Below are 12,136 nucleotides of genomic sequence, written 5' to 3'. Positions count from 1 at the left end.
TGTGAGTAAAATATAAATTACATATTGGAACATATTCAATCTATTATTATGTGATCTTGAAATTTATACACTTAATTGTCTGTAATTATCAATGCTGATTAGTAAATAGATCTACATGAGTTTTGGGTCATATGACCTCTTTTAAACTTATTGAGATATAGGCTTGGGCTTTGGCTTGATTCTCAGCGAACTGAATGAGTAAAAGATCATTGTCTACTTTTGGGTTTCACAAGACAAAATACCTGAAAGTAGTTTTTATCAACTTTTGACGAGCTTTCTAAACTTTCCTAGAAAAACCGTTGCAGCTAATACGTTATTTGTAACTGAAATTGGTGAACAAGTACACTGTAAAAACATGAATCACTAAATGAAATTACTAAACTTTGGTCAAAATTCTTCTAAACTTGTTTTATTTAATTAAAATTCTTCTGAACTTGGTTTATTTAATTAAAAATCTTATAAACTTGGTTTATTTTCCAATAAAATCTTTACTTAAGTTTTTAATGCATATCGAAGAGACATGCTAATGTAAGGGCAAATTACGTTACAGGCCATAGACCACCAAACAAAGTCTATATCTAAACCGTATATAAACTCTATGCAAAGTGGGTACAATGTTGATTATTAATTTATTTATTTTTGTAATTTCCTTCACCTTAATCGTTAGAACAAAATTAGTAAGGAGATATTAATGACTTTCGCTCCATTTTCAATTTTTCTTTAATCAGTTTACCTTTTTAGTGTGCTAACACATAGGATATGCCTTCTAACTAATGTATCTTAAATTTGCACAAATAACATTTAAGCTCCCTAAAATTATATGTTCCGTCTTCCTGAACTTAGTTTTGTAGTGTTTTGCTTGCGTAACTTGATATTGTATTTCAAAATATCCCTTTAAATTATTTTATCAGTTATGCCTAATGAAGTACATATCTTTGTAAGGCTAAAAAATATTAAAGCAAAATTATGAAAAACTCTATTTAATCCAAATTCTTTATTTTGGCTTTTCATGTTTTTAATGGTTATTTTCTTCTTTCTTTATATCAACATAGTTCATAGTCACCAATATCAACAATTTAAAAAGGGACTACAGACTTGGTCGTTTGCAATTTTGATAAGTAAACTGGAAAAAAAAAAGAGGGTTGATCTCCGCATCATACTTCAAAATTATTGCCAATGTGATTTAGCGGTTAATTGGTAATGACAAGTGTTGTTTATGAACTACATTATATCAAAAGAGAGAAAGAGGGAGAGGTGTCAATACTCATATGATGGTGCTAAATAAGATATAGGTCAAAGCTAAGGGTTAAATATTTAATTTGGTTGCTTTGACTGAATAGATGTTGTCTATATAGAATAAGCAAATTAATGCACAAAATGATTAAATGAAAGAGTAAATTATCCGGATGGCTACTAAACTTTTGCAATCGTCGAGTTTTAGCCACTAAAAGTCTGATTTTGATCACTGAAATGCATAAAGTTAATATTCAAGACAGATCCGTTAGATTTAATAGTTAAGTATGCCAATTGAGTGTTCGTGCGATTCCCAAGACAAAAGAAAGGGACAAATCAGGGAGGCAATTGATGGGGTAATAATGATTCTTTTGGCATTCTACCAGATGGGATTCACTTAGTTTCGGTGGTAGCTGGAGCAAAACATTTTTGTGGGATTCAAGAAGATGATCATGGACTTGAATGCTGGGGGAACTTTAATTCGTCTTTGGTCTCCAAAGAGTTCTAGTTTTCTTACCCTTGCTTCCACAGATTTTGTTACCTGCGGCATCAGGGAGGCTAATCTAGTACTTGATTGTTGGTTTGCAAATGGTACTCCACCTTTAGATTATGATCCTCCGTTGCAGTTATGCAGTCCCGGATTATGCAGCCCTGCTACTTATGGTGAAGGAAAATTTGCCTTCAACGCCAGCATTCTCAATGAGCTAGATCTGACCAACTAGTGTGTTTGGAAAGATCTCAAGATTTGTTCTCCTTGTGCGCAGAATTGTTCCGCAGGATTTTTTCACTTCAAGTGCTCGTACTGAGGATGCTGACAACGTTTGCACGGCTTGCTCCCTCTGCCAGAACAACTCTTGCTGGGATATTTATGGGCTCCAATTTTCGCCGGAGATGAAGCCGAAGCACCAACATCAATTGCGTGAATTGCTGCTTATAATTGGGTCTTCTGCTTCAGGATTCATGTTGATTTTACTTGGCTGATACCTCTTACCCCGCGTCACATCCGCAAAAGGAGGAGGAAAAAGGATACATTTTGCTTCCTGCATTGGCAAACCTGAGCAGGAGATTGAAGTCAATGGTGATCCAAATCCTCTTTCGTGTGTGGTCCAATGTCTTGGGATTGCCCAAGTGTTCCGGCTTTCAGAACTGAAGGATGCCACCAATGGTTTCAAGAAGTTCAATGAGTTTGGTAGGGGGAATACTGGATTTGTCTACAAAATTGTTCTTCCCGATGAACTTTCTGAATTGCCCCTTGAATAATGTTCCCTCTTGAACTTCTTAAATTGCCCATTTTTTTGTCTTGGGAATCACGCCGATACTTAGATCTGTCATACTTAACGACTAAATCTAACGGAATGGTCTTGAGTCTTAACTTTATACATTTCAGTGGTCAAAACTAGACTTTTAATAGTTCAGTGACTAAAACTCAACGATTGCAAAAGTTTAGTGGTCATCCGAATAATTTGCTCTTAAATGAAATGATGGAAAAATAAGCCACACTTATAAGCTCGGCCGACAATTCCAAAATATACAAATTGGTCGAAATTAATCCCTACACAAATGCTATATATGTCTATTCCCATGTCTCGTGTAGTTTTACTATGAATTATATTTGAATTAACATTGTATATTGATAGCATATACATTAGTACCCCTGAATGCATGACACTTAATCCCACATTAAATTTGATTTTTTTTTTTTTGCATATGTGATATACATCCAAAAATAGTCGTATATATATTGTCGTCGTGTATAAGAATAATACTTATTTATTTGTCAAAAATTTATACTTATTGAATTTGTACAATATATATTGCTACTGATATGTCTTCAAAATATATACAACATCACAAAATTTCATATTATCGCATTCTTTTTTAATAAATACATTATATGAAATTTCTCAAATGGTTTCCTTTAATGTCGAAAATATTTATACCTAGAAACATGAATAATCATCTTGAATTTAGAAAAAAGAAAAAAAAAATGAAGTCAGCTGTCCTTAGCTTTCATATAAAGGATGAGTCTTCTCAATACGAGCTGAATAGGCAAATGTTTGTACAAGTAAAATATAGTGATTTGCCTTAACTATTGTTCTTGATGTCCCATTAACAACTACGATAACCGTAACATTCTAGATGGCCGCCAAAACAACCAAATGAAAGGAAGGCTCTGTTACAAATCAAATTAGATTGAGCAACATTTTTGTTTTACCATGTCTAAAGGAATTAAAACAAAAAGTGCAAAAAAAGCAATGAAAACAAGTTAAAATAATAGAATCGAATCAAAGTTATGAGAGCCTTCAAATGAATAACTAGGGAGAAAAGCATTAAAAGGATTATTCAATTAATATGACACATACACTTTTTATTTTTAAATTTTCTAGTTCATAGCATATTGCAGTTCCATGCAAAAAGTTTATCAGCAAAATTTGTGATGTGCAAATTGATGTTGTCTGCTTTCAATTGTGCTTCATGTAGTAAACTTTACAGGAGAGTAGATATTAGTTTGGGCCGATCAAATTGAAAGGTAAGACCTTCAATTTGAGAATGTAACGTCTAATATATTGAACTATCAAGAAGAATTACCAGCAATAGAAATAGATAGCCAGACATGAGTTCAACCCAAATTTGCTATCCATAGGTTACGGTTATCGATTACTATCTTTCTATCTTTGTTTATTGCTTTTCCTCCTTTTGCTTATTTTCCCCTTCTTGGCTAAGCTCACTTTTACAAATGTCCAATCAAATGTTAAAAACGAACATATGAAAAGTAGTTTCTTTCTTTCTCCCTTTTGCTTATTTTCCATTTCTTGGCTAAGCCCACTTTTACAAATGTCCATTCAAATGTTAATATAGCACATATAAAAAGTAAACCATTCCATTCCAATTCCTCAATAGAAACATCCAATATAATGCACGTTTCATTTCATTTTTAACTCCTCAATTTCCTAACTCCACACCCCATCTCTCTCTTTTTTCCCACACAAACACAAAAAGAGTGATAGATAAAGACACGTCTCGTATCCTCATGCTATACTAAACGTTCCATTTTATTGGCAATGTTCCCAAAATGGTAAAGTCCCCTCCAAAAGGTAAATGCAAAATACCACATTAAGGTGTTTGCTAGAATTAGTAAACTCATAATTTCCTTTCTATATTTTCTTCTATATTTGGTTACACTTTCCTCCATTGGACCTGTGTAATTGAGACTTACCAAAGAAAGCTATGACATAAACCCCACTGAATTCTCCAAAAGCTACAATCTATATATACACACATGGCTATCTCTATATATCATATTCAAGAAAACCATAGAAAACAATCCCTCTTGATATCATAGGGAAAAGAAACTCCAACGAAGAGAAAATGGGGAGGGGAAAAATTGAGATCAAGAAAATTGAGAACGTCAACAGCAGGCAAGTCACCTTCTCAAAACGCCGCGCCGGCTTACTGAAGAAGGCTAAGGAGTTGGCTATTTTGTGCGATGCAGAGGTTGGCGTTATAGTTTTCTCCAGCACTGGAAAGCTTTATGAATTTGCCAGCACTCGGTATGTTTGTGATCTTGATCATAAGCCTTCTTGCCTTGATTTCATTTGTTCTTCTTGTTCTTGTTCTTTTCTTTTTTATCTGATATTTTTGGGTTTTTTTTATATATATTCTGTGAATTAAAATTTTCTTGAATATACACAGAACCAGATTTTTGGACCTTTTATGGCTGTGAATTAACATATCCTCTAAGCCCAACTCTCCAATGGAAATGAATCAAAAAAAAAAAAAAAGAAGGCTTAAAGGAGTGATAAAACAATATTTTCAGATTCAATATAGTTGGATAGAAACCTCAGTTTCCTTATCTTTTGTTTGTTATAGAAAAAAAAATAAAGAAAATGTAAAACTCTAGAGAATGGTCTTTTGTATTTATAGATGGCGGCTGTTCTATGTTTTTTTTTTCTTGAGATATAAACCTTGCTGCTCAAGTAAACTTGTCAATTCATATGCATTAATTTTTTCATTTTTTTTGCTGAGGCATGAATCAGTTTTCAACATTTTCTTTTCTTCCTCTTTCTGCCTACAGAGGAATGGTTATTAACCTATTGACTTTTCTTCCCTTATGTCATATTTAAGAAAATAAGTAGCAAATGCAATTTTTGCTAGATCCAAATTTGGATTCATTTCAAGCTGTTGATTTTTCTTTTTGTAGTAAATTACCGTGCGTAAATATTACCATGTGTAAATATAAAACCAAATATTTCAAGCTGTTGATAAATCTCAAAAAATACTTAGGTAAATTTAAATTTCTAGAAAGCACTGCCTTTTTTTTTAAGAGTAAATCAATTATTCAACTACTATCCTCCTACAAACTACAAGCTATTGAAAGTTAGGACACATATAGGCCTTAATTTATTCTTTTGGTCATAAGTTTAATTGATAGGAACATTAGAAAACTTGGAATCTCGCTCTAAAAAAAAAGAAGTATTGTGACAATACTTTATACTCTTCCTAGTTCCTACACCCTATTAAGAGAAAAGCATGCAGTCCAACTAAGTCAACCAAACCTATTGACTAAAATTTTGACTAAACTCTCATTGGTCGAGAAAAATAATGCAAGTGCAGACTTTGAAAATTACTTTTGTACATCTTTTTCTCTCCCATTTTTGTCAAAAGGTCAAAAAATAACAAAAAGGGCCAAGTACACAACATAGATAAAGGATCCGTTGAAGCTCAATTAATTATCTAATGAAATCGAATTGCCTTAACAAAAGCATTCCTAGTTTCATTAAATTTAGTCTAGACTAGCTCATAATTATTGACCAAGAAAATTATCTCTTTTTTTTTTTTGGAAATAAGAAAATTATCTATAAACTTTGAAATTTAGGAATTTCGAGGAAAGAATTTACATGGCCAACATGGACATCCACTGGTTCAATTGGACAATCTACGGAAAAATGGGATGGGCCAGTTAACCACTCCCAGAGTGAAAAATAAAGTTGCGACTAGCGATGCATCAACCTTGTTATGGCCCAACCCTTTGACCCAAGCAACAGAGACCGAAACTGAGTGTGGGCCCTCGTTGCCCGGATGCGAGGTTACGAATTCTGGGCCACAACGAATCATTTCTTAATTTTCTTTCCGCCAAATTTCTTGCACGAGATTAAAGGTTTCTTGATTAAACAAAACAAACTCAAAGAAAGAAATAACAAAATTCTTGAAGCAAAAGCAATACTAGCAGAAAAGTAAATGGTAAATTCTTTTTCTTTTTATGTATTTTGGACTGCCTGATATTTAGGATTAGTGGTTATTAAATAAAATTTTCACCTGCTCTTCTTACATGCATTTGTGTTTTGTTTCGAAGCATGGAGCAAATTCTTGCGAGGTACAACACCAATCCAGAATCTTCAAAGCTTATTACAATGGAGAATAAAACAGAGGTAAATATTGCATTTATGATTTGCCAATACCTCTTAAACAGTGCTATGTATTTCTTTGTTTTAGATGTACTTGATAATTGTAGTAAAAAATGGGCTTTAGATTATCTGCTTTTAAAAATCCTTGAATTCACCATGATGCCTTAAAGTGGCAAGGCATTCTTCAAAGGTTTTAGGTATTTTAAAAAGCTCTCTTAGCTCTTAGTATTGAGAAACTGCATAATTTAAGCTCATAAACAAATGGGATGTGACTAACACGATCTGCTTCTTCTTGGTTATATCCTAGAATGAACCGCAGCCTCAGGCAGATGCTTTGAAATCTGAAATTGCGAAGCTACAGTTGGTGCAGCGGTAAGCCTCTGCTTTTGATGCATCTAAGTTCAAAATGGTACAATTCTTCTGAAAACAATATAAACCAATTAATCATCTATAAACTTCAAGATCATCTAAACAAACACAATAATGAAAAGAAAAATTTTCACTCAAAAAAAAGTTTGATTGGACCTGTTTGTTTAGCAAATATTGGTACAATGTTACACAGTAAGATCTCTTTCACATACATAATTCATTCTTGACATAAACCAACGGACCACTATAATCTCAGGAATCTGTATAACAAAGGAGAGGGGCAGGGGGGGGGGGGCTGCAAAACATAGAAAAATATTGGTACATTTTCCTATATGCACAGGAGTTGGGATGCTCATTCTTATCACTTGGATTTTTCCAGTCAAATGACGGGCAAGGAACTTGGAGGGCTGAATTTTCAGGAGTTGCAGCACCTGGAGCATCAGTTGCATGAAGGGATATTAGCTGTTAAGGACAGGAAGGTATTTCTCGAAGGCATTGATCTTGAGTTTTGGCAACGTGCCTACATCAAGAATGTCCACAATTCTAGGCAATTCTTGATAATTGGACTAGTTAGGAAACAATCTCGTCTGATGGCGTTGATCAAGGTTTCCTTTGTATTGCAGGAGCAGGTCTTGCTGGAGCAGCTTGAAAAATCCAAATTGCAGGTACACTCTTTGTTCATGAGGCAGGGAAACTACACTTTTTTGTGCATTTTGCAGTCTACAAGTCTTGGCAACTTTCCACAAAATGTTAACACCCAAAAAAAAAAGAATATATTCCTTTCAACCACTTAATAGGTGGATATGGATATATAAAAGGCAGAGGACATTATTTTGATGTAGCACTTTCCTGGTTGCCCCCGTATTCCATATTTGAGCATATTGAACCTACATTATCGTATTTTTAGAATTCTTTTTCCATTGAGAATGCACTCAGTTAATTCATCTGCAAGAATTTTGTTATAGCAGTGCCTTTTTGAAGACCTATCTCTTAAATTGTACGTTACTTGGTTTATTCAATAAAACGACAAATATTATTTCGCTAATAATGGATTTCATTTTTTCCATTCTTTTCTTTTCTTTTCCCTTTTTCTTTTGAATGTGGATGGTAGGAACAGAAGGTTGTGCTAGAAAATGAAGCTCTTCGTGAACAGGTAGGATTTAAAAAAAAAGTGTTAAAGAATTAGTGGCATTACTCTTGTATATGACACTAATTAAGGTTTTGGGGTTTAATTAATTTCGTATTTGCAACATGTAGGTTGAGGAGTATCGCTTAAGGTTGTATCGAGAAAATGGTCAACTTGGGAGGAAGAATTCTGGTGTATGCTCAAGCACAGTCTGTGACTGCAGATCAGAGAAAGATGGAAATTCAGACACTTCATTGCGCTTGGGGTAAATATACTGGACTTCTCTTCTTCTTAGAAATAATATTTTCTATTATTTCAAAGCCTAATTTGACTTTGTTAGAAAAATTCATGAAATTGGTTTTTTCAATATTTCAGCGTGTTTGTCTGTTAGATAATATAAATTGTAGTTGAGGCAGACTATAGCATCATTTGTCCAGTGGATACACCACTGGTTATTTTAGCATAATACACAATTTTTGCTATCATGATTATGTGTCAAAAAAAAATGAAAGAATTTTATCATACACTAAAATACATGAATGGATAAGTTGAATTTGGACCTCCGAAGCAACCGATTACCATTTATTAAAATGTAGGAAGGATTTCTAATCTTTTCATTCATTCTCACATTGCATTCTTAACTTATATTTTAGAAATTTTACACTTTTTAGTTTTCAAAGGATCCTAAATCAGTTTAGACGGGCTCGACCCTGCAGTTTCTACCTTGACAGGGCGGTACTCTGATCAATTGAACTACAATCCCAGCCAAAAAAGGAGATCTTGAGGAGATTTTTATTCTTTTTATCTCCGCATCGAGTCTTTATAAAAGATAGAGAGTTATACCCTCTTGTGATAGATTGGATTGGTGAATTAGGCAAAATATTGGGCCGAGCTGGATTTAAACCAGTAAAGACATATTTCCAACAAATTTACAGTCTATCCCCATTAACTACTCGGGCATCGACCCAGATTGAATCACTTTTAGATTTATTGATAATCCATGATTAACTCCCTTTCGTAATACCCTACCCCGACAAATTTTCTTTGAGAATCTTAGGGACAAGAGCAGTTCTTCACACTCAATATAAGGAAAATGGTGTGGACTGTGGGAGTTTGCACAAGCATATTATTACCTTATTTATGCTAGTTGTCTGCACAATTGGAGTGGCTATTTTGGGATTAATTCTAGCCATTTACCCTATCTTTTGCAGGTTATCAGTTGATATATGTCACAAAAGGAAAAAACCAAAGACTGAATCCACATCCAATGATTCAGAGACTCTAATGGTGTTAGAGTAGCCCTACCTTTATATCTTGCTCAATATATGGAGGCCGGTTGCTATCTTATATTAGTTAAACTTTCCTATTCAAGAACTCTTTGGATTGCGATTGTGTATTTGCTCATGGTCAAAGTTGCATGAACTTGCACGAGCAGATGATGAGCTCAAGCCTGCAAACGATTAGATATGCTGGAAAACAAGTCTTTTAATTGACTTCAACATTTAAATATTGCATTTGGAAAGGCATGTTTTTGGACACCTTGCTCTTCCCTGCAAATTAAACATTATCTTTTGGTCGATAAACCCAAAGTAGGTTTATCAATGATAAAATCTATGACTTTTCTAAGCTGAACATTTGCTCCTGATGATGATAGGATGGTTGAAACCCCTTCTGGACGTTGAATGGCCGCTTCATAAGTAGTAGTATATTATGATTACTAGAAGGGGCAATTAACCGTGCAAATTGAGATTAATTAAATACCAGCATTAATCTCTTGAACTAAATCAAACATTTTACTCTTACTCCTATTTCCATTAAACAGGTTATCTTATCATTCAACATTAGAATTGATTTTCATGGCAGAAATGACTCTGCAGGATTATATTATATGGGATGATTGATAAGGTAGCTACTAATTTGGTCGATTAAAAATAGGTCAATCTTCATTTTCTTGGTATGCAACACTTGGTCTAACATGTTCTAAGCCTATTAAGTATTACATCAATTTGTCTGCTTAATTTTGTTTTCATTATGATACCACTGACTTCATTAACAACATCAAAATGGGATCTCAACGTCAACGGTGATATTAACGGGTGGACAGCTTTAAAAGCCTGAGCCACAAACGTATCATGTTCTGTTACACATAAATGTTTACATTATATGTTGGTCCTGGGGGACCGAAGGTGACATTCTTTTCCATTACAAACACTAGATGTATAGATCAAGGTCTCAATATTTTTTTTTTTTTTACCAAAATAAAAGGTCTCAATATTTTAAGTATTCGAAGGTTTTGAGTCATACCCAACTTAGGTATATGAAATATTTTTCATTCTCCAGAAGCCCTGGGGCTAGGGAAATCTTAATTGCCGGTTGAGAAAAAGATAAAGAGAGGATTGAGTCTTTGTTGAAGAAATCACATTCCTGTAATCCTAGACATTAAATTTTTTGTAGTTATATACTACTTGATTGTAGCCAATTGGGAAGAAAAAATAAAACGGTTTTTTTTTTCCAAAAAAAAAAGAAGAGCCTTTTCTGAAAGCGCTAGGTACTTCGTTAATCGTCTTTTCCTCACACATGTTGTCCTACGCATGATTATTCTATCAGAAGAAAAAATTTTGGTACTGCCAAAAGGAATTGACTTCAAAAAAAGGCTATATTTTAAAGGAATATTGAAATGTATATAAATAAAAAATTTCTGAGGAACTCAAAAACAAGTAAATTATGAGTAAGACGAGTTCAAAGTTAAGAAAAAAAAAAATCAATGTATAGCATTGCATCTGTACTTGTGACCCTACAAATTTATTTTCCTAATGCAGATAGAATTTTTTAATTTTTCTTTTACAGATTTCTGGGCATTGTTGTGATCCTATCATTCCAAGGGCATCCAAAAATTGTACATTTAAAGATAGTATGAGGTCTTAACATAATGAAGAGATTTGAACTTGTTATTGGTTCAACAACGACATGAAAATGAAAAAGGGAAATTAAAATGAATTATTTTCTAAATACTGTTTGTTAGAACTAAGCCTTGGGGTACGTTAATCATTCTAGCCAACCATTATTTCTATAATTAGTTGTTCACATGCTTTTTTAATTTATTTTATTATTTAATTTATTGGGACGATATTAGAATTACATGATTCAAAATCTCTGGCTTTGATTTTCGACAAGGTTTTGTACTTAAATGGCTGAATTTGCAAGTTATGCAAGAATTTAACAAATTTACCTATTTTTAATTCATTATATTTCAAGAATTGGTTATATATATATATATATATATATATATATATATATATATATATTAGCAGTCTATCCTTACTCCTACACTACAAGGGAAGGAGAAGCTGAATTAGGCTGGTATGGAAACTAAGGTAAAAAAAAAAAAAAACTGCCTCCAGAACCTATTGGGCTTTGATTTTTTTCCTTTTTTTTTTGGTCACAACTCACAATTATATTATATTTGATATATGTAGTTTTGATTTTTGATACCATTCTAGCATTAGCATTGCATTGGTTTACTAATTATTACTAGTCTATTGGTCACCCAGCAGTGCAGACTATTGCGGTTACCTGGGTGCCCACGTGGCAAGGAATGTAAAATGATCCTAGCCGTCGAGATGGTTAGGCCACCAATCTCATTAAGGTATATTATAAGAGCAAAGCCCTGTTTGGAACCGGCCGAAATATAAAAACATTATTGTTATCTAATCTATAAGTTAATGATAGGTACTTAAACTAATTGTGATTATCAAATTAATCCAAAAGCCCTTGTGTACCATTCCAAATAGATAGGGACAAAGTGGTCTATATCGTCCTATTATTTTTTCGTTGACATTAATCATTTATCCTCCCTCGTCCTCATATCACTTTCAACTATACTCCCACGATTTAGGATTCTTCTCCTAGCTAGCTAGCTAGCTAGCCTAATATACTAATATGGTTTCTTTGTCAATTTTATTTACACCATGGAGGAGAATGAAAAAAAATAAAAATAGGAGCC

The 12,136-nt window shown here is 33.4% G+C and overlaps 1 protein-coding gene across 2 annotated transcripts; it reads left to right on the top strand.

Moving 5' to 3' along the window:
* Positions 1–4,476: 4,476 nt before the first annotated feature.
* LOC113697560 (MADS-box transcription factor 23) lies at positions 4,477–9,671 on the top strand. Of its 2 annotated transcripts, none has more exons than XM_027217237.2 (8): positions 4,477–4,784; positions 6,587–6,662; positions 6,946–7,010; positions 7,387–7,486; positions 7,631–7,672; positions 8,119–8,160; positions 8,265–8,398; positions 9,345–9,671. In XM_027217237.2, the coding sequence occupies exons 1-8, from the start codon at positions 4,603–4,605 to the stop codon at positions 9,430–9,432; spliced, it is 729 nt and encodes a 242-aa protein (XP_027073038.1). In that variant the 5' UTR covers positions 4,477–4,602; the 3' UTR covers positions 9,433–9,671. The 2 variants fall into 2 exon arrangements, with proteins under 2 accessions (XP_027073038.1, XP_027073039.1); XM_027217238.2 differs by having other exon boundaries at positions 4,479–4,784; positions 8,125–8,160.
* Positions 9,672–12,136: the final 2,465 nt, after the last annotated feature.

Source organism: Coffea arabica, chromosome 6e, assembly GCF_036785885.1.
Source record: "Coffea arabica cultivar ET-39 chromosome 6e, Coffea Arabica ET-39 HiFi, whole genome shotgun sequence".
NCBI lineage: Eukaryota > Viridiplantae > Streptophyta > Magnoliopsida > Gentianales > Rubiaceae > Coffea > Coffea arabica.
This window is presented reverse-complemented; position numbering and strand designations above follow the sequence as displayed.